Source organism: Pristiophorus japonicus, unplaced genomic scaffold, assembly GCF_044704955.1.
Source record: "Pristiophorus japonicus isolate sPriJap1 unplaced genomic scaffold, sPriJap1.hap1 HAP1_SCAFFOLD_321, whole genome shotgun sequence".
Classification (NCBI taxonomy): domain Eukaryota; kingdom Metazoa; phylum Chordata; class Chondrichthyes; family Pristiophoridae; genus Pristiophorus; species Pristiophorus japonicus.
The window spans coordinates 9,584-32,029 of record NW_027253008.1 but is presented as its reverse complement, the minus strand read 5'-3'; the positions used below and the strand labels follow the sequence as shown (position 1 = coordinate 32,029).

General features: G+C 49.3%; 1 protein-coding gene across 1 annotated transcript; it reads left to right on the top strand.

Moving 5' to 3' along the window:
• Positions 1–20,784, top strand: LOC139249550 (ankyrin repeat domain-containing protein 53-like). The gene is made up of 5 exons (XM_070872491.1): positions 1–138; positions 1,654–1,853; positions 9,245–9,409; positions 17,779–17,899; positions 19,822–20,784. The coding sequence occupies exons 1-5, from the start codon at positions 1–3 to the stop codon at positions 20,782–20,784; spliced, it is 1,587 nt and encodes a 528-aa protein (XP_070728592.1).
• The last annotated feature ends 1,662 nt before the right edge of the window (positions 20,785–22,446 follow it).

Sequence of the window (22,446 nt, the reverse complement as noted above, 5' to 3'; positions counted from 1 at the left end):
ATGGCGACGGGCAAAGTAAAGAAGTGGAATCGCGAGGAGATGCTGAGCGATGAGTTGATGGCTGCCACCCTGGGTGATATCGATTGGCTGCGACTCAGTCTAAGCAAAGCTAAAGGCAAGGTTGCTGTGGACCAAAATGTAAGTGGCACTCGCCTGGTTCCATTCTTATCCATCTAACCGCAGCCAGACAATCACCTGCAATGGCTTCTCTCCCCGCTCCCACATCGTTACCTCTGGTGTCCCCCAAGGATCTATCCTTGGCCCCCTCCTATTTCTCATCTACATGTTGCCCCTCGGTGACATCATCCGGAAACACAGCGTCAGTTTCCACATGTACACTGACAACACCCAGCTCTACCTCACCACCACTTCTCTCCACCCCTCCGCTCCCTCTGACTTGTCACACCGCTTGTCCGACATCCAGTACCGGATCAGCAGGAATTTCCCCCATTGAAATATTGGGAAGATTGAAGGCATTCAGTCCACGCCACAACTCCAGCCCTCTCCCTGGCCACTGTCTGAGCCGGAACCAGGCCGTTCGCAACCTTGGCGTCATATTTGATCATAAGCTGACCTTAAACACCATATCCTCCCGTCACCAGCACCGCCTCAGCCACATCCATAACATCAGCCATCTCCAGCCCGGCCTCAACTCATCTGCTGAAATCCTCATGAGCCAGATAGAGTAAAGCTCCCTCTACACTGTCCCATCAAACACTCCCAGGGCAGGTACAGCACGGGTTAGATACAGAGTAAAGCTCCCTCTACACTGTCCCATCAAACACTCCCAGGGCAGGTACAGCACGGGTTAGATACAGAGTAAAGCTCCCTCTACACTGTCCCATCAAACACTCCCAGGGCAGGTACAGCATGTGGTTAGATACAGAGTAAAGCTCCCTCTACACTGTCCCATCAAACACTCCCAGGGCAGGTACAGCACGGGGTTAGATACAGAGTAAAGCTCCCTCTACACTGTCCCATCAAACACTCCCAGGGCAGGTACAGCACGGGTTAGATACAGAGTAAAGCTCCCTCTACACTGTCCCATCAAACACTCCCAGGGCAGGTACAGCACGGGGTTAGATGCAGAGTAAAGCTCCCTCTACACTGTCCCATCAAACACTCCCAGGGCAGGTACAGCACGGGTTAGATACAGAGTAAAGCTCCCTCTACACTGTCCCATCAAACACTCCCAGGGCAGGTACAGCACGGGGTTAGATACAGAGTAAAGCTCCCTCTACACTGTCCCATCAAACACTCCCAGGGCAGGTACAGCACGGGTTAGATACAGAGTAAAGCTCCCTCTACACTGTCCCATCAAACACTCCCAGGGCAGGTACAGCATGTGGTTAGATACAGAGTAAAGCTCCCTCTACACTGTCCCATCAAACACTCCCAGGGCAGGTACAGCACGGGTTAGATACAGAGTAAAGCTCCCTCTACACTGTCCCATCAAACACTCCCAGGGCAGGTACAGCATGGGTTAGATACAGAGTAAAGCTCCCTCTACACTGTTCCATCACACACTCCCAAAGAAAGCTGCCCCTATATACCACGGTCGGTCGTTCTGTGTGTGCGTGTGGTTTTAGATGTGCTCCGACAGTACTAACCCTGTGTTGTCTCTCCCCGCTGTCCTTCCTCTCGCTGTCTAAGGGTTACAATGCGATGCATTTGGCTGTCCAGAACAAGAGGTTTGAGTGTCTGAAGGTGCTGGTGGAAGATTACCATATGGACGTCAATTTGGCTAACCCAAAGGGCTGGAGCCCCATCCACCTGATCCTCAACAAAGAAGCCAAATTCCGAGCACACAAGTATCTGATGTACCTGCTCAGTATCGGGGCAGATCCAAACATGTAGGTGGCCATGTCTGTTTCACTAACTCAGGAGTCTTGGTGGATAAACATAGTATCTGATGTGGTCTGGAGTTAGCTGATAGGAACATAGCAATCGCTAGATGCCAAAACAGCAAGGTCCATCTAGTATGGATTCCTGCTAGTCACATTGGTGGGGAACGGACATTTTTACTCATAAGGTTATTAAGGTAATTAGAAACATAGAAACATAGAAAATAGGTGCAGGAGTAGGCCGTTCTGCCCTTCGAGCCTGCACCACCATTCAATATGATCATGGCTGATCATTCACCTCAGTATCGCTTTCCCGCTTTCTCTCCATACCCCTTGATCCCTTTAGCCGTAAGGGTCATATCTAACTTCCTCTTGAAATTGACCACTGTTTGAGGCTGAACCGTGTTATACCTGCCCTGGGAGTGTTTGATGGGACAGTGTAGAGGGAGCTTTACTCTGTATCTAACCCCGTGCTGTACCTGCCCTGGAAGTGTTTGATGGGACAGTGTAGAGGGAGCTTTACTCTGTATCTAACCCCGTGCTGTACCTGCCCCGGGAGTGTTTGATGGGACAGTGTAGAGGGAGCTTTACTCTGTATCTAACCCATGCTGTACCTGCCCTGGGATTGTTTGATGGGACAGTGTAGAGGGAGCTTTATGTAAAGTCCTGTCCCCTCAGTACAGATTCACACGAGGCATGGAGTGAAGTCAAGGTCACTCTGGACCTGCACCTTTATTTCACAGCTCTGGAATGCTGCACTTGCCTGAGACCTGTCCTTATATACCTGTCTCTTGCAAGTGCACCCCTGGTGGTAAGGTATGCTGGTGGTTACAGGTCATATCTTATTACAGTCATGTATAGCATGTTAGGATACAGTTATATATAATAATGTAAGATATATGACATCACCCTCCCTCAAGGTCTTATTGCCTTTATAGGTTCAGTCTCTCAGGTGGTCTACGCTCTCGCGTGGAGCGTCTGAGTTGTGGTTCAGTTGTTTGCCTTAGTGTCTGTTTTTCTTTGGGTGTGGTTGCTGGTATCTCGCCTGGGCTGTCTGTTTCGATTGGTGTGATTGTTGTTGACTCGCCTGGGCTGTCTGTTGGGATTGCCCTTTCCTTAGGTTGTTCCCTCTGTCTGTCCACCAGGTGTGGTGCGAGTTCCGCATTGTAGTCTGCCTCTGGTTCCGCAGTGTTGTTGGTAAATCTGCTTTTGACTTGGTCTACATGCCTCCGTCAGGTTTTGCCATTGTCCATTTGTACTACCAGTAGCCTGTTTCCTTCCTTGCCCGTTACTGTCCCTGCAAGCCATTTGGGACCCCTGCCATAGTTTAGTACAAACACTTTGTCCCCTATCTCATTCCATCTCCCCCTCGAATTTCTGTCATGGTACTCAGTCAGCTTACGGCACTTTTCCTCAACGATTTCGTGCATGTCTGGGAGGATTAATGAGAGCCTTGTTTTTAAAGTCCTTTTCATCAACAGTTGCGCGGGGGGGGATCCCAGTCAATGAGTGCGGACGAGATCTGTATGCCAGCAGCAGTCGCGACAGGCGACCCTGCAGCGTGGGACCTTGAATTTTAAGCATGCCTTGTTTAATGATTTGCACTGCTCTCTCCGCCTGGCCGTTGGAGGCCGGCTTGAACGGTGCCGTCTTGACGTGATTTATGCTGTGGTCAATGATAAAATCTTGGAATTCTGCGCTGGTGAAGCACGGACCATTGTCACTGACCAATATGTCAGGGATTCCGTGCATTGAAAACATGGTTGCGAGGCTTTCCACAGTGGTGGAGGTTGTGCTCGAGTTTAAAATGGTGCATTCGATCCACTTTGAAAATGCATCTACAACTACGAGGAACATTTTGCCCATGAATGGGCCCGCATAGTCTACGTGCACCCGCGACCATGGTTTGGTGGGCCAGGGCCAGGGGCTCAGTGGAGCCTCCCGGGGACATTGCTGAGTTGGGCACAAATGGTGCACCTTCGGACGCAGAGCTCCAAGTCCGCATCTATACCAGGCCACCAGACGTGGTATCTGGCTCTGGCCTTCATGAGAACGATCCCCGGGTGCTCGCGGTGGAGCTCCCGGACAAATGCCTCTCTGCCTCGCAGAGGCATGACTACTCGGCTGCCCCACATCAGGCAGTCTGCTTGAAGTGAGAGCTCATGCATGCGCCTGTGAAAGGGTTTTAATTCCTTGGGGCAGGCATCGCGAGCCTCTGCCCAGTCACCGGTTAGGACACATCTTTTTACTAAGGATAACGTGGGGTCGCTGGCCATCCAGGCTCTGATTTGGCGAGCCGTCATGGGTGAACCTGTGGACTCAAAGGCATTGATTGCCATGACTATCTCACAGTCCTGTTCGTCAGACCCTTCCGTGGTCACCAGGGGTAGCCTGTTGAGCACGTCGGCACAGTTGTCTGTGCCTGGTCTGTGCCTTATGGTATAGTCGTAGGACGCCAGCATGAGTGCCCACCGTTGAATTCACGCCGAGACATTGGCGTTTATTGCCTTGCTCTCGATAGGAGGGACGTGAGGGGCTTGTGGTCGGTTTCTAACGTGAACTTGGCCCCGAAAAGGTATTGGTGCATCTTTTTGACACCGTACACGCACGCGAGCGCCTCCTTCTCTACCATTCCGTACCCGCGCTCCGCCCGCGAAAGTGACCTGGAGGCATAAGCTATGGGTTGTAATTCGCCCGCACTATTGACATGTTGCAAAACGCACCCGGCCCCATACGCTGACGCATCGCATGTGAGAACTAGCTTTTTACCTGGGTCAAAGAAAGTCAAAACACTGTTGGAACACAGAAGGTTGCGTGCCTTATTGAAGGCGCGTTCCTGGGCGTCCCCCCAAAACCAATCGCACCCCATCCTGAGTAGCATGTGGAGAGGCTCCAGCAGCATGCTTAAGTTCTGCATAAAGTTCCCAAAGTAATTGAGTAGCCCGAGAAAGGCGTGCAGTTCTGAGACATTCCGGGGCCTGGGTGCCAGGCGAATTTCTTCTGTTTTGGACTCTGTTGGGCGGATTCCATCAGCGGCAATCCTTCTGCCCAAAAATTCAACCTCGGGTGTGAGAAACAGGCACTTGGATTTCTTGACTCGTAGGCCTACCCGATCCAACCGCTTTAGTACTTCCTCCAAATTACGGAGATGGGAGTCGGTGTCCCTGCCTGTGATAAGTATGTCGTCTTGAAATACAACCGTCCCCGGGATGGACTTGAGCAGACTTTCCATGTTGCGCTGGAGTATGGCAGCTGCCGACCTGATGCCGAATGGGCATCGATTGTACATGAAAAGACCTCGATGTGTGTTGATGGTGGTGAGTAGCTTCGATTCCTCGGTCAATTCTTGCATCAAATACGCAGATGTGAGGTCTAATTTTGAGAAAAGTTTACCTCCAGCCAATGTGGCAAATAAATCCTCCGCTCTGGGCAACGGGTACTGGTCCTGTAGGGAGACTCTGTTTATGGTAGATTTGTAGTCCCCACAGATTCGCACGGATCCATCAGGCTTCATGACTGGGACGATGGGACTTGCCCAGTCGCTAAATTCCACAGGTGATATAATGCCTTCCCGCAGAAGCCTGTCTAGTTCGTGTTCAATCTTTTCCCTCATCACATAGGGTACAGCTCTGGCCTTGTGATGGACCGGTCTAGCATCCTGTGTGATGTAGATTTTGACTTTGGCCCCTTTGAAAGTGCCCACACCTGGCTGAAAGAGATGTTCAAATCGCTTTATAACTGTTGAGCAGGAGGTCCGTTCCTCTAATGACATGGCATGGACATCATCCCATTTCCAGTTTAGTTTTGCCAGCCAGCTTCTCCCCAGCAGTGCTGTGGGGTCTCCGGGGACAATCCACAGGGGAAGTCGGTTCACTGTCCCTTTGTGTGTGACAGAGAGCATGGCGCTGCCGAGGACTGGTACGATTTCTTTGGTATAGGTCCTTAGTTTGGTGTCGACCCTTGTGAGTTTTGGTCTGTCTCTTTTATGTGGCCACAGTTGTTCAAATTGTTGAGCCCCCATGAGAGATTGACTCGCTCCCGTATCCAGCTCCATGTTGACAGATATCCCGTTGAGTAGGACCCTCATCATTATAGGAGGCGTCCTGTTGTAGGAGCAGCGGCCATTGATCGTGTTGACCCGCTGTACATCGGTATCCCGGGTACTGTCCCCACCATCTTCTGGTCCGCTTTCCGACCCATCCGATTCGTATACCAGCCGAGCTGCCGTTTTTTTGCACATGCGGGCCAAATGCCCCGTATATTCACAATTTCTGTCAACAGCCTGCTGAAATCGACATCCCCTTGCCGAGTGCCCACCCCCACACCTCCAGCATAGACCTGTTCCATTGCTCAAAGTGTTCCCAAAGAATGAGCTGCGTCTGGCTGATCTCTCTTGAGCTTCTCTCAGTTTGTAGTTGATTGCTCGCATTGTGGGTTGATGAGGTGTGAACGGCCGTTCCTGTGGCCCTTGATGGCTTCTGCCTGCTGTCGAGAGCCTGTTCTCCCGGTTTTGTCTGTGTGTGGGGGTAGCAGCTTGTTTAGTGCTGTGAACTTCTTGTTCCGATATTTCGTTAGTTGTCGTACCTGCATTGTAAATCAACCTCGTTTCTTCTTCCCCTACCAAGAATGTCTGTGCAACCAGTGCTGCTGCCTCTAAGGTCAGGTTCTTGGTCTCTATGAGCTTTCGGAATATGCCTGCGTGGCCTATTCCTTCAATGAAAAAGTCTCTCAGCATTTCTCTCCTCAGTTCATCGGAGAACTCACATAAACTAGCCACCCTCCGAAGTTCCGCCACGAAGTCGGGTATGCTCTGGCCCACACAGCGTCTGTAGTTGTAGAACCTGTGTCTGGCCATGTGTAGGCTGCTTGCTGGCTTCAGGTGGTCTCTTACCAGTGTGCTCAATTCTTCAAACGACTTGCTTGCTGGTTTCTCGGGTGCCAACAGATCCTTCATTAAAGCGTATGTTTTCGAGCCACAGCTGGTCAAGAGATGGGCTCTTCTCTTGTCTGCCTTATCGTCGCCTAACCAGTCTTTGGTTACAAAGCTTTGCTGGAGCCTTACTATAAAGTCCTCCCAATTGTCTCCCGCATTGTACTTTTCATCTGATCTGTTGTTCGCCATTCTGTGGATTCTGTAATCCCGTAACTCGTCGCCACTGTAAAGTCCTGTACCCTCAGTACAGATTCACACGAGGCATGTAGTGAAGTCAAGGTCACTCTGGACCTGCACCTTTATTTCACAGCTCTGGAATGCTGCACTTGCCTGAGACCTGTCCTTATATACCTGTCTCTTGCAAGTGCACCCCTGGTGGTAAGGTATGTTGGTGGTTACAGGTCATATCTTATTACAGTCATGTGTAGCATGTTAGGAAACAGTTATATATAATAATGTAAGATACATGACACTTTACTCTGTATCTAACCCATGCTGTACCTGCCCTGGGAGTGTTTGATGGGACAGTGTAGAGGGAGCTTTACTCTGTATCTAACCCTGCTGTACCTGCCCTGGGAGTGTTTACATAGGATTACGTGGGATATAAGGCACAGAAACCGGCCATGTGGCCCAACCAGTCCGTGCCGGCGTTTATGCTCCAATCGAGCCTCCTCCCGTCTTTCCTCATCTAAATCTATCGGCATAACCCTCTATTCCCTTCTCCCCCATATGCTTGTCCAATTTCTCCTTAAATGCATCGATACTATTCGCCTCAACCCCTCCCTGTGGCAGTGAGTTCCACATTCTCACCGCTCTCTGGGTAAAGAAGTTTTTTTCTGAATTCCCTTGTGGATTTCTTGGTGACTATCTTATACTGATGGCCTCTAGTTGTGCTCTTCCCTACAAGTGGAAACACTCTCTGTATCCACTCTATCAAAACCTTTCATAATTTTAAAGACCTCTATTAGGTCAACCCTCAGCCTTCTTTTTTCAAGGGACCCAGCCTGTTCATCCTTTCATCCTGTTTGATGGGACAGTGTAAATATTGGATAGGCTGCAGGTTGTTTTCTTTGGAACAGAGGAGGCTGAGGGGAGATTTAATTGCGGCGTATAAAATTATGAGGGGCCTGTTTCCCTTAGCAGAGGGGTCAATAACCAGGGGACATAGATTTAAAGTAATTGGGGGGTGGTTTAGAGTTTTATTCCCCAGAGGGTGGTGGGAGTCTGGAACTCACTGCCTGAAAGGGTGGTAGAGGCAGAAACCCTCACCACATTTAAACACTACCTGGATGTGCACCTGAAGTGCCGTAACCTACAGGGCTACGGACCGAGAGCTGGAGAGTGGGATTTGGCTGGGTAACTCTTTTTCGGCCGACGCAGACATGATGGGCCGAAATGGCCTCCTTCTGTGGCATAAATTTCTATGATTCTATGAATTAGCAAAAGAACCGGAGGAGAGATGAGGAGAAATTGTTTTACGCAACGAGTTGTTGTGATCTGGAACGCGCTGCCTGAAAGGGCGATGGGAGCAGATTCAATCATAACTTTCAGAAAGGGTTTTGGATAAATACTTGAAGGAAATAAAATGGCAGGGATATGGGGAAAGAGCGGGGGGAGTAGGACTATCTGAGTTACTCTTCAATAAAGCCGGCACAGACTCGATGGGCCGAATGGCCTCCTTCTGTGCTGTACTGTTCCATGATTCTATGTATAAAATAATAACTATTATTAACAATAATAAACGAAAGACATGCATTTATATAGTGCCTTTCACGACCACTGTGCATTTCAAAGCACCTTACAGCCAATAAAGTACTTTTGAGGTGCAGCCACTGTTGTAATGTTGAAAAAGCGGAAGCCAATTTGCGCACAGCAAGCTCCCACAAACATCAATATGATAATGACCAGATAATCTGTTTGTTTAGTGAAATTGGTTGAATTAAATGTGTGGGTAGAGTCCATGATAGGGGAGAGTGTACATGGGCTGTGGGAGGGGATTAAATGGGTGGGGAGAGTGTACCTGATAGGGGAGAGTGTACATGGGCTGTGGGAAGGGAGAATGTACATGGGCTGTGGGAGGGGATTAAATGGGTGGGGAGAGTGTACCTGATAGGGGAGAGTGTACATGGGCTGTGGGAGGGAATTAAATGGGTGGGGAGAGTGTACCTGATAGGGGAGAGTGTACATGGGCTGTGGGAGGGGATTAAATGGGTGCGGAGAGTCTGTGATAGGGGGGAGTGTACATGGGCTGTGGGAGGGGATTAAATGGGTGCGGAGAGTCTGTGATAGGGGGGAGTGTACATGGGCTGTGGGAGGGGATTCAATGGGTGCGGAGAGTCTGTGATAGGGGGGAGTGTACACATGGACGGAGAAGGTGGAAGCAATGAATTGGCCTTTTCTAATTCTCACGTTCTTACAGTGAACTATTCGCAAGCTCCATTATTGATGGCCCTTCCTTGTTGTGCAGACAGACAGTCGAAGGGTTGACCCCACTCCATCAGGCAGCTGAACTCGGTTTACTACAGTGCATCATCACTCTGGTAGAAGCAGGAGCGACGGTGACGGTCAAAGATGCAAGAGGACATCGACCGATTGACCTGGCCAAAATCTGGGGTCACCGTGTGTGTGCAAGGTTAGTCATCATAGGCGGTCCCTCAAACGAGGATGACTTGCTTCCACGAGAGTTCACAGATGTTTCAATGAAGGACCCGATGTTCCGGATCCCGAACTACATCCTGAAGGGTGGAAGGTGCCTGTGCGTGGATTTTTTTAACGTGGGGTGACCATTGCACATCAGCCACCACACGGGCTTGGCAGAGCTAGGTCTTGGTCCAGTGGTTAACCAGGATGACTGGAGACCTGCTCTGCTGCACGCACACATATCGCAGTGTGGGCTGGCCCGTGCTGGCCCTGGGCCCTGGGCCTCTCCTGGGCCCCGGTCACATCCCTCTACAGTCTCTCGCCGCTCCTTCGCCCCGACCTCCCCGCTCCTGCTGTACCTGCCCATGCTTCAATCACCAACCTGGACCTTGGTGATGTCCCTCTTCTCTGCCATTGCTCTCCTGCTCCAGCTCGTGCTGCTCCCTGGAGTGGTACCCCACCACACTGCTCCTTCCGCTCCCCGGCCTGCTCCCATGGTGTTCACAGGCCGGGGGCCGCACAGCCTGCTGGGCTAGGCCGCCACGTTGCTCCTTCCTCTCCCCGGAGCACCATTGGAGCAGGCCGGGGAGTGGAAGTTCTAGATTACCCCATGAGGGGTAACATCTTCTCTGCATCCACCTTGTCGAGCCTCCTCAGAATCTTATATGTTTCAATAAGATCGCCTCTCATTCTTCTAAACTCCAATGAGTAAAGGCCCAACCTGCTCAACCTTTCTTCATAAGTCAACCCCCTCATCTCAGGAATCAACCGTGTGAACCTTCTCTGAACTGCCTCCAATGCAAGTATATCCTTCCTTAAATACGGAGACCAAAACTGTACGTAGTATTCATCCATTCTGGAGATGAGGGGGTTTACTTATGAGGAAAGGTTGAGTAGGTTGGGCCTCTACTCATTGGAATTCAGAAGAATGAGAGGTGATCTTATTGAAACGTATAAGATTATGAGGGGGCTTGACAAGGTGGATGCAGAGAGGATGTTTCCACTGATGGGGGAGACTAGAACTAGGGGGCACGATCTTAGAATAAGGGGCCGCCCATTTAAAACTAGATGAGGAGGAATTTCTTCTCTGAGGGTTGTAAATCTGTGGAATTCACTGCCTCAGAGAGCTGTGGAAGCTGGGACATTGAATAAATTTACGACAGAGATAGACAGAGAAATTTAAGAATTGGATAGCAAGAATCGAGAAAGCGACTCTGTTAGGCAGATGAAACAAGGCTTAGTAAGTAGTAAGCAAGGAGGTCTTCCTGTGCTGAATGGTATATATACTTTAATGCAAGGAGTATAGCGAATAAGGTGGATGAGCTAAGAGCACAGGTAGACACTTGGGAGTATGACATTATAGCCATTACAGAAACAGAAAGAGGGGCAGGTTTGGCAGATCAATATTCCTGGTTATAGGATTTTTAGACAAGATAGAGAGGGGGGTAAAAAGGGGGTCGGGGTCGTGGTATTGATTAAAGAAACTATGACAGCGGTGAGGAGGGATGATATGTTAGAGGGATCATCAAATGAGGCCATATGGGTCGAATTGAAAAATAAAAAAGGGGCGATCACACTGCTGGGCATGTATTATTGACCCCCAAACAGTTGGAGGGAGATAAATGAGCAAATATGTAGGAAAATTGCTGCAAAGTCCAAAAACCATAGAGTAGTAATATTGGGGGATTTTAACTATCCAAATATTGATTTTTCTATAGTTGTTGAGGCCAGTTCGTTAGACATATTCAAAAGGGAGTTAGATGTGGCCCTTACGGCTAAAGGGGTCAAGGGGTATGGAGAGAAAGCAGGAAAGGGGTACTGAGGTGAATGATCAGCCATGATCATATTGAATGGTGGTGCAGGCTCGAAGGGCCGAATGGCCTACTCCTGCATCTACGTTTCTATAGTGTGAAGGTTATAGAGGGTGCGGAATTCTTGAAATGCATTCAAGAGAACTTTTTTAGTCAGTATGTTACAAGCCCAACACGAGAGGGGGAGGTCTTGGATTTAGTTTTGGGGAATGAAGCTGGGCAGGTTGAAGGGGTATTAGTGGGAGAGCATTTGGGTACCAGCGACCATAATTCAGTCAGATTCAAGTTGGTTATGGATAAGGACAAGGATAGGCCTGGAATAAAAGTTCCAAATTGGGGAAAAGCTAATTTTTCCAAGTTAAGGAGTGATTTGGCCATAGTGGACTGGAAATAGCTACTTGTGTGTAAATCAGTGTCGGAACAGCGGGAGGCATTCAAGGAGGAGATCCGGAAGGCTCAGGCCAAACATGTGCCCGTAAAGAAAAAGGTTGGGAATAATAATTCTAGAGCGCCCTGGCTGTCTAGGGACTTATAGGGGAGGATAAAGAAAAAAAGGGACGCTTTCTCATATACCAAACGACTAGAATCTTTAGCGGAATATAGAAAGTTAAGAGGCAAAATTAAAAAGGATATTAGGAATGCTAAGAGAGAGCACGAGAAATTCTTGGCTAATAAAATTAAGGAAAACCCTAAGATGTTCTATAAATATATTAAGAGTAAGAGGGTAACTAAAGAAAGGGTGGGGCCTATTAGAGACCATGAGGGTAATCTTTGTGTGGAGGCAGAAGATGTTGGTGGTTCTTAATGAATACTTTGCATCTGTTTTCACAAAGGAAAAGGACAATGCAAATACCGCTATCGAGGAGGAGTGTGATATTCTGGATGAAATAAATATAGTGAGAGAGGAAGCATTAAGGGGTTTAGCAGCTTTGAAAGTGGATAAGTCCCCAGGCCCGGATGAAATGCATCCCAGGCTGTTGGGCAAAGTAAAAGAGGAAATAGCAGAGGCCTTGACCATCATTTTTCAGTCCCCTTTGGATTTGGGCATGGTGCTGGAGGATTGGAGGACTGCTAATGTTAAGAAGGGAGAAAGGGACAGGCCGAGTAAATACCCGTCAGCCTAACCTCAGTGGTGGGAAAATTATTGGAAAAAATACTGAAAGACAGGATAAATCTACATTCGGAAAGGCAAGGATTAATTAGGGACAGTCAGCATGGATTTGTTAAGGGAAGATCGTGTTTGACTAACCTGATTGAATTTTTTGAGGAGGTAACCAGGTGGGTCGATGAGGGTAGAGCGTATGATGTAGTATATATGGACTTTAGCAAAGCTTTTGATAAGGTCCCACAATGTAGACTGATCAGGAAGGTTAAAGCCCATGGGATCCAGGGCAAAGTGGCAAGTTGTATCCAAAATTGGCTTGGAGGTAGGAAGAAACATAGAAAATAGGTGCAGGAGTAGGCCATTCGGCCCTTCGAGCCTGCACCATCATTCAATATGATCATGGCTGATCATGCAACTTCAGTACCCATTCCTGCTTTCTCTCCCTACCCCTTGATCCCTTTAGCTGTAAGGGCCACATCTAACTCCCTTTTGACTATATCTAACGAACTGGCCTCAACAACTCTCTGTGATAGAGAATTCCACATGCTCACAATTCTCTGAGTGAAGAAGTTTCTCCTCATCTCAGTCCTAAATGGCCTGCCCCTTATCCTTAGACTGTGACCCCTGGTTCTGGACTTCCCCAACATTGGGAACATTCTTCCTGCATCTAACCTGTTCAATCCCGTCAGAATTTTATATGTTTCTATGAGATCCCCTCTCATTCTTCTAAATTCCAGTTAGTATAAGCCTAGTCGATCCAGTCCACCAAAGGGTAATGGTTGATGGATGTTTTTGTGACTGGAAGGATGTTTCCAGTGGGGTTCCACAGGGCTCAGTGCCGGGTTCCTTGCTTTGTGTGGTACATATCAACAATTTAGATTTGAATATAGGGAGTATGATTAAGAAGTTTGCAGACGACACTAAAATTGGTTGTGTGGTTGATAATGAAGAGGAAAATCATAGGCTGCAGGAGGATATCAATCTACTGGTCAGGTGGGCAGAGCAGTGGCAAATGGAATTTAATTCAGAGAAGTGTGAGGTGATGCACTTTAGGAGGGCTAATAAGGAAAGGGTATACACATTAAGCAGGAGGCCACTTAATAGTGTAGATGAACAAAGGGACCTTGGAGTGCTTGTCCACAGATCCCTGAAAGTAGCAGGCCAGGTGGATAAGGTGGTTAAGAAGGCCTGCGGAATGCTTGCCTTTATTGGCCAAGGCATAGAATACAAGAGCAGGGAGGTTATGCTTAAATTGTATAATACACTGGTTCGGCCACAGCTGGAGTACTGCGTGCAGTTCTGGTCGCCGTATTATAGGAAGGTCGTGATTGCACTGGAGAGGGTGCAAAGGAGATTTACTAGGATGCTGCCTGGAATGGAGAATCTTAGTTATGAGGACAGATTGGATAGGCTGGGTTTGTTCTCATTGGAACAGAGGAGGTTGAGAGGAGACCTCATTGAGGTGTACAAAATATTGATGGGCCTGGACATAGTGGATAGTAAGGGTCTATTTCCATTGGTGGAGGGGTCTATTATGAGGGGGCATAGTTTAAGGTGGTTGGTGGAAGGTTTAGAGGGGATTTGAGGGGGGTCTTCTTTACGCAGAGGGTTGTGGGGATCTGGAACTCGCTGCCTGGAAGAGTGGTGGATGCAGAAACCCTCACCACTTTTAAGAGATGGTTGGATGGGCGCTTAAAGTGCAGTAACCTGCAGGGTTACGGACCGAGAGCTGGTAATTGGGATTAGACTGGATAACCTTTTGTTGGCCGACGCAGTATTACTGGTAAGTACTGCAGGCCAGGCTGTGATCTCCAATACTAGTGTCGATCGCCTGGATGGGTTGGAGAGGAATTTTCCCAGATTTCTTTTCTCCCTAAATTGGCCTGGGTTTTTATCTGGTTTTTGCCTCTCCCGGACGGTCTGCACCTGGGCAGAATCGGAACCAATGTCCTCGAGGGAGTGTTTGCTAGTGCTGTTGGGGAGGAGTTAAACTAATATGGCAGGGGGTTGGGAACCAATGCAGGGAGATAGAGGGAAACAAAAAGGAGGCAAAAACAAAAGACAGAAAAGAGATGAGGAAAAGTGGAGGGCAGAGAAACCCAAGGCAAAGAACAAAAAGGGCCATTGTACAGCAAAATTCTAAAAGGACAGAGGGTGTTAAAAAAACAAGCCTAAAGGCTTTGTGTCTTAATGCAAGGAGTATCCGCAATAAGGTGGATGAATTAACTGTGCAAATAGATGTTAACAAATATGATGTGATTGGGATTACGGAGACGTGGCTCTAGGATGATCAGGGCTGGGAACTCAACATCCAGGGGTATTCAACATTCAGGAAGAATAGAATAAAAGGAAAAGGAGGTGGGGTAGCATTGCTGGTTAAGGAGGAGATTAAGGCAATAGTTAGGAAGGACATTAGCTTGGATGATGTGGAATCTATATGGGTAGAGCTGCAGAACACAAAGGGCAAAAAACGTTAGTGGGAGTTGTGTACAGACCTCCAAACAGTAGTAGTGATGTTGGGGAGGGCATCAAACATGAAATTAGGGGTGCGTGCAATAAAGGTGCAGCAGTTATAATGGGTGACTTTAATATGCACATAGATTGGGCTAACCAAACTGGAAGCAATACGGTGGAGGAGGATTTTCTGGAGTGCATAAGGGATGGTTTTTTAGACCAATATGTCGAGGAACCAACTAGGGGGGAGGCCATCTTAGACTGGGTGTTATGTAATGAGAGAGGATTAATTAACAATCTCGTTGTGCGAGGCCCCTTGGGGAAGAGTGACCATAATATGGTGGAATTCTGCATTGGGATGGAGAATGAAACAGTTAATTCAGAGACCATGGTCCAGAACTTAAAGAAGGCTAACTTTGAAGGTATGAGGCGTGAATTGGCTGGGATGGATTGGCGAATGATACTTAAGGGGTTGACTGTGGATGGGCAATGGCAGACATTTAGAGACCGCATGGATGAACTACAACAATTGTACATTCCTCTCTGGCATAAAAATAAAAAAGGGAAGGTGGCTCAACCGTGGCTATCAAGGGAAATCAGGGATAGTAGTAAAGCCAAGGAAGTGGCATACAAATTGGCCAGAAATAGCAGCGAACCTGGAGACTGGGAGAAATTTAGAACTCAGCAGAGGAGGACAAAGGGTTTGATTAGGGCAGGGAAAATGGAGTATGAGAAGAAGCTTGCAGGGAACATTAAGACGGATTGCAAAAGTTTCTATAGATATGTAAAGAGAAAAAGGTTAGTAAAGACAAACGTAGGTCCCCTGCAGTCAGAATCAGGGGAAGTCATAACGGGGAACAAAGAAATGGCGGACCAATTGAACAAGTACTTTGGTTCGGTATTCACGAAGGAGGACACGAACAACCTTCCGGTTATAAAGGGGGTCGGGGGGTCTAGTAAGGAGGAGGAACTGAGGGAAATCCTTATTAGCCGGGAAATTGTGTTGGGGAAATTGATGGGATTGAAGGCCGATAAATCCCCAGGGCCTGATGGACTGCATCCCAGAGTACTTAAGGAGGTGGCCTTGGAAATAGTGGATGCGTTGACAGTCATTTTCCAACATTCCATTGACTCTGGATCAGTTCCTATGGAGTGGAAGGTAGCCAATGTAACCCCACTTTTTAAAAAAGGAGGGAGAGAGAAAACAGGGAATTATAGACCCATCGGTAGTGGGTAAAATGATGGAATCAATTATTAAGGATGTCATAGCAGTGCATTTGGAAAGAGGTGACATGATAGGTCCAAGTCAGCATGGATTTGTGAAAGGGAAATCATGCTTGACAAATCTTCTGGAATTTTTTGAGGATGTTTCCAGTAGAGTGGATAAGGGAGAACCAGTTGATGTGGTATATTTGGACTTTCAGAAGGCGTTCGACAAGGTCCCACACAAGAGATTGATGTGCAAAGTTAGAGCACATGGGATTGGGGGTAGTGTACTGACATGGATTGAGAACTGGTTGTCAGACAGGAAGCAAAGAGTAGGAGTAAATGGGTACTTTTCAGAATGGCAGGCAGTGACTAGTGGGGTACCGCAAGGTTCTGTGCTGGGGCCCCAGCTGTTTACACTGTACATTAATGATTTAGATGAGGGGATTAAATGTGGTATCTCCAAATTTGCGGATGACACTAAGTTGGGTGGCAGTGTGAGCTGCGAGGAGGATGCTGTGAGGCTGCAGAGCGACTTGGATAGGTTAGGTGAGTGGGCAAATGCATGGTGTATGAAGTATAATGTGGATAAATGTGAGGTTATCCACTTTGGTGGTAAAAACAGAGAGACAGACTATTATCTGAATGGTGACAGATTAGGAAAAGGGGAGGTGCAAAGAGACCTGGGTGTCATGGTACATCAGTCATTGAAGGTTGGCATGCAGGTGCAGCAGGCGGTTAAGAAAGCAAATGGCATGTTGGCCTTCATAGCGAGGGGATTTGAGTACAGGGGCAGGGAGGTGTTGCTACAGTTGTACAGGGCATTAGTGAGGCCACACCTGGAGTATTGTGTACAGTTTTGGTCTCCTAACCTGAGGAAGGACATTCTTGCTATTGAGGGAGTGCAGCGAAGGTTCACCAGACTGATTCCCGGGATGGCGGGACTGACCTATCAAGAAAGACTGGATCAGCTGGGCTTGTATTCACTGGAGTTCAGAAGAATGAGAGGGGACCTCATAGAAACGTTTAAAATTCTGACGGGGTTAGACAGGTTAGATGCAGGAAGAATGTTCCCAATGTTGGGGAAGTCCAGAACCAGAGGTCACAGTCTAAGGATAAGGGGTAAGCCATTTAGGACCGAGATGCGGAGGAACTTCTTCACCCAGAGAGTGGTGAACCTGTGGAATTCTCTACCACAGAAAGTTGTTGAGGCCAATTCACTAAATATATTCAAAAAGGAGTTAGATGAGGTCCTTACTACTAGGGGGATCAAGGGGTATGGCGAGAAAGCAGGAATGGGGTACTGAAGTTGAATGTTCAGCCATGAACTCATTGAATGGCGGTGCAGGCTAGAAGGGCCGAATGGCCTACTTCTGCACCTATTTTCTATGTTTCTATGTTTCTATGTTTCTATGAGATCACATTGCTCCGGTTGGGGTGGAGTGTAGAATGTTTCAGTATAAGGTGTGTCGCAGTTGTGTGGGGCGGACTGGGTGCTCTTTACATTTCCGCCATTGTTCATTGTTCATAGGTTTATATGTAACCTTCAGGGCTGCTGACCGAGGGCCGTGCGGCTCTTTGTTGGCTGGCATGGACACAACGGGCCGAAATGTCCTCTTTCAGCGCTGTAATTTCTATGTTTCTATAGACAGTTTTTTAACCGATAAGGGAATAAGGGGTTATGGATGCGGGCAGGGAAGTGGAGCTGAGTCCATGATCAGATCAGCCATGTTCGTATTGAATGGCCGTATGGCCAACTCCTGCTCCTATTTCTTATGTTCCCAGGTATTTGTTGAATGTCGTGTGGCAGGCGAACCGGACGGAGTTTACGAAGCAAATGCAGAAGCTGCGTAACCTGAAGCTAGTCTTGTTGAAGGACGAGAAACGGCTGCACAAACTCCGACAGGTAAAGTGACCACTGGGCAGAGAGGCAACGATGACGGGGCTCCGCTGGTCAGACTGTGATGGTCCTCCTGGGCTGGGCTTGGGTCTCGCTTCTCGCTTCCCCACCCCAGGCCGGCTTTGAAAATAACCCGGCAACCCAACGGCTTGTATTTTATAAAACATCGTTAGTGCAGATAGAAATCCTCGGGGGAGGGGGAAAAAGACACAGGCAAAAGGGAGATCCGTGCAGTGGGGGAGGGGAGGAGGTGGGGAAAGATTAGGAGGAGTGGCCAAAACCTTGGCCGAAAAGATGGGTTCTGTGGTTTCCATGGGTGGAGAGGGGAAGTGAGAGAGGCTTCTGGGCCATCGGAACAGGAGGAGGCCATTGACACCCTCCAGCCTGTACTGCCATTTGATTCGATCACGGCTGATCTGTAACTTAATTCCATCGACCCGCCTTGGCTCTGTAACCCTTAATTCCCTTACCTAACAAAAATTGATCAATCTCAGTTTTGTGATTTTCAATTTACCCCCGACCTCAACAGCTTTTAGGGGGAAGAGAGTTCCAGATTCCCACTGCCCTTTATGTGAAGTGCATCCTGACATCACCCTGAACGGCCTGGCTCTAGTTTTAAGGTTACGCCCCCTTGTTCTAGACTCCCCCCACCAGAGGAAATAGGTTCTCTCGATCGACCCCATCAACGGCTTTAATCATCTTAAACACCGCGATCCGATCACTACCTTAATCATCTTTATTTGATGAAGTATTGATTATTTATTAGCTTATGCAACCTGTCCGCGCTTCTCGCAATGGCATAATTGTAGTGAACCTGGGCTGCCCCCCTCCGAGGCCAATATAACCTTCCTGAGGGGCGGGGCCCAGGACTGAGCGCAGTTACTCCAGACGGGGTCTGACCAGAGCTCTGTACAACTGGAACATAACTTCCAGCCCCTGGTATTCCACACCCCGAGGTAAAGGCCAACATTCCATGAGCCTTTTGAATTATTTGTTGTACCCGTCCACTGGCTTCAGTGATTTCTGTACTTGGGGCCCGTAATCTCTCGGCTCCTCACCATGTAGAAAATACTCTGATCGATCTTTCTTGGGTTCGAGTGACCATACGTCCCCGGACGAGGTACTGCCCACACAAACAGTGTCCCCCTGGAAAAATTCCCTGTTCTGGAAACTCTCATCCCAAACGCCCCCACCCCGGAATAAAACGCTGTGTGTTTAAATGGAAAATAATTTCAGTCAATAGACGAGAACTCTGGCCTACCGATTGAGGGAAATACATTTAAAATGTTACCCCCGCCCCCCCCATGAGTTATCTCCAAAAGCAGAGCATGGCGATGAGTGAGCGCAGGTGTGACTGATGGTTCAAGATCCTGGGGGGGGGGGGGGGGGCGGGAACCTGCTGGAGGCCACGCCCATCGTGACATCAAACCATGGCAACTGATGGCAGAACTGACCAATCAGAGCAGGGGGAAATTGTGCTGCGCCGACGTCGGAAATAAGTTAGAAGAATAGAGCGCGGGCAGAGACGGGATTATCCGCGGTGAGCTGGAGGGCTAGCCGGGTGGTGTATTTCTGAGAGAATGGAGCAAAGGCAGCGTGCCAAATTTAAGAAAGTAAGTTTATTTATCCGGTAACTTTTTTTTTTAAAGTACTTGAATATGTGGTGTTGTTAAGGTGCTTCAGTCTAAATCTTTAATCCTTATTCCATGTGATTGATGCCCCGCCCACGACCTTTCACGCTCCAAGAAGGAAGTGGGAGTGCTTGCTTTAGTGCCCAAATACCTTCCCGGAGCGCAGAAGCCAACATTTGGTCAGAGCGGGGAAGCATTAGCGCCTGGCGCTAAGTTACCGCCCGCAAACGGGGCGGTAAACGAATTTCTCCCCCCCGAAACGTATCAAAGTGTTGTTAATGATTTGTGTTGATGCAGGAAGAGAAGGACTACTTGAACAAGGAGTCCTACGCGCTGTGGCTGGAGAGGAAGAACCTGTCCGATATAGTGAGGACATCTTCCAGCTTCCTCAAGCCGCGCAGCACGGCCGTCCAACTGCTGCTCGAGCAGCTGAGGGAGTCGGTGAAGAGCGACGTGGCCAGCGGCGGCCGGGAGACGCTCAGAGTCGTGCCGTTTGCCGAGCCCAAGCGCCCCTGCCGATCGCAGGCGGGTCCGGGGGATGCGCGGGCCAGGCTGCAGGGGCAGTGGGGTTGGAAGGAGCGAAGGGTCCCGGGCTGGCACACCCTGACCTGCACCGTGCCCTCCGCCTGCGACGCCAAGCCCGCCTGGAATGGCAGCACCAATCCGGCTATGCCCCCCGTGACGGACATCGCCCGGCAGGTGAAGGCCGAACCGCAAGCCGGCCCGGAGGTCCTGGTCCAGCACCACGACTTTGGGCTATTCCGGGAGCTGGTGCTGGACTGGGCCGGACGTCCCGCGCTGAGGGCCAAGGTGGGGGAGGCGGGCTTGGAGCCCCTGCCCACCCTGCCCTTCGACGTCCTGAGCAGGGAGCTGTTCCCGGACTCCAGCTACCACAGGATACGGATACCCGAGGAATTCACGCCGGTGCACGTCATCGACCTGCCCAAGAAGCGCCGGCCGCTCGGGGCAAAGTCAGAGGTCGAGCTGGGCCTGCGCGAGTGGGCGGAGCCAGGCGAGCCCTGCCTCACCCCTCCCAGCACGTGCTCAACACGCCCGCCAGCTCCCAGCGTAAGTGCCGGAGGGACGCCCGAGCCTTCGGACAATCAGCATTTATCCGAAAGTCGGACAAGGAGTCAAGATCTCTCCATTCCCGCGCCCGAGGCATTAGATTGTGGCTCCAACCCCCACTCCGGAGGCTCAAACTTCATGAACCAGGCCGATGCTCGCAGGGCAGTGCTGAGCAAGTGCTGCGCTCTCTGAGGGGCCATCTTTCAGGTGACATGCCAAACCAAAGCCCCGCTGCCTCTCGGGTGGATGTAAAATATCCCATGGCATTATTCAAAGAAGAGCAGGGGAGTTCTCAATGGTGTCCTGGCCAATATTAATCACTCAATCAACATCACTATAACAAATGATCTCATTGGCAGTGCACAATGATGGACTCACGGACTCTATCCACCCACTGAATCCCCTCCCACAGCCCATGGACACTCTCCCCTATCACTGACTCTCCCCACCCACTGAATCCCCTCCCACAGCCCATGGACACTCTCCCCTATCACTGACTCTACTCTGACGGGAAGGCCCAGTATCCTTCATCCGGAGTCTCGGCTGGTGTTGAACCGAAGTGTCTGAAATAAAGGTCAAGCCTCGCCAATCTCCAGGCAGAGTACCGATTCCCCTCACACTCGACACGATTTGGACCCATGTTACAGTGGTGACTCAAGTGCCAGCCATATCCCTGGCAGAGTCCGGCCTGTATTTGAACTGTGCCCCAAAGGTGAATCATAGGAGGCCACTCGGCCCATCGTGTTGGTGCTGGTCGAAAAAGAGCTCATCCCACTTTCCAGCTCTCGGTCCGGAGCCCGGTCGGTTAAGGCTCTAAGTGCACAGCCAAGTACTGTTTAAATGTGGTGAGGGTTTCTGCCTCTACCACCCTCTCAGGCAGTGAGTTCCAGACCCCCACCACCCTCTGGGTGAAATTGTTTTTCCTCATCTCCCCTCTAAACCTTCTACCAATTACTTTAAATCTATGCCCCCTGGTTGTTGATCCCTCTGCTAAGGGAACTAGGTCCTTCCTATCCACTCTATCAAACGCCTCGTAATTTTATACAGCTCAATTAGGTCTTCCCTCAGCCGCCTGTTTCAAAGAAAACAAACCCAACCTATCGAATTTGTCCTCATAGCTAAAATTCTCCAGTCCAGGCAACATCCTCGTAAATCTCCTCTCCAGTGCAATCACATTTTTCCTGTAATGTGGTGACCAGAACTGCATGCAGTACTCCAGCTGCGGCCCAACCAGTTCAAGCATAACCTCCCTGTCTTAACACTGAACGCACCAACTGTGCAAAGCAGTGGATTATTCTCCTCAGTTCTCACAGATAAAACCTGTACCTGTTTATTCTGTCCTTCAAAGAAACGGGAGGTGAATTAAAATACACGCCACAGGTCACACATCCTTAAAGAGGGTGTCTTTCCATTCTGCACTCTTTTGGATCAAAATATATTGTTGCTGAGTTTGCTGATCCATGTAAGAAGGAGACAAGGTCAGCCAGGGCTCTTGTTGCTGCTCACTGCCCAGTAACCCCTCCCATGGTTCTCAGAATGCCAGCTGGTGGTACCTCCCACAGTGCAACATTCTGCCAACACACTCCGTCTGGGCTCTTGAATGAATCATAACCCCCCCACTGCGTATATGATACTGATGTTAATCCAGCTCCCTCACACTGTCACTCAGTAACCCCTCTCTCCCAGCGCCCTGTGTTACTGACTGTATCTGTACTGATGTTAATCCCGCTCCCTCACATTGTCACTCAGTAACCCCTCTCACCCAGCACCCTGTGTTACTGACTGTATCTGTACTGATGTTAATCCAGCTCCCCCACACTGTCACTCAGTAACCCCTCTCCCCCAGCGCCCTGT

Bases quoted from the DNA above. Each gene is read 5' to 3' on its own strand.
- LOC139249550 (XM_070872491.1), top strand. From the start codon at position 1: ATGGCGACGGGCAAAGTAAAGAAGTGGAATCGCGAGGAGATGCTGAGC. The intron at 9,410-17,778 runs GTTAGTCATCAT...TTATGTTCCCAG, and splicing joins GGTCACCGTGTGTGTGCAAG to GTATTTGTTGAATGTCGTGT. The intron at 17,900-19,821 runs GTAAAGTGACCA...GTGTTGATGCAG, and splicing joins GGCTGCACAAACTCCGACAG to GAAGAGAAGGACTACTTGAA.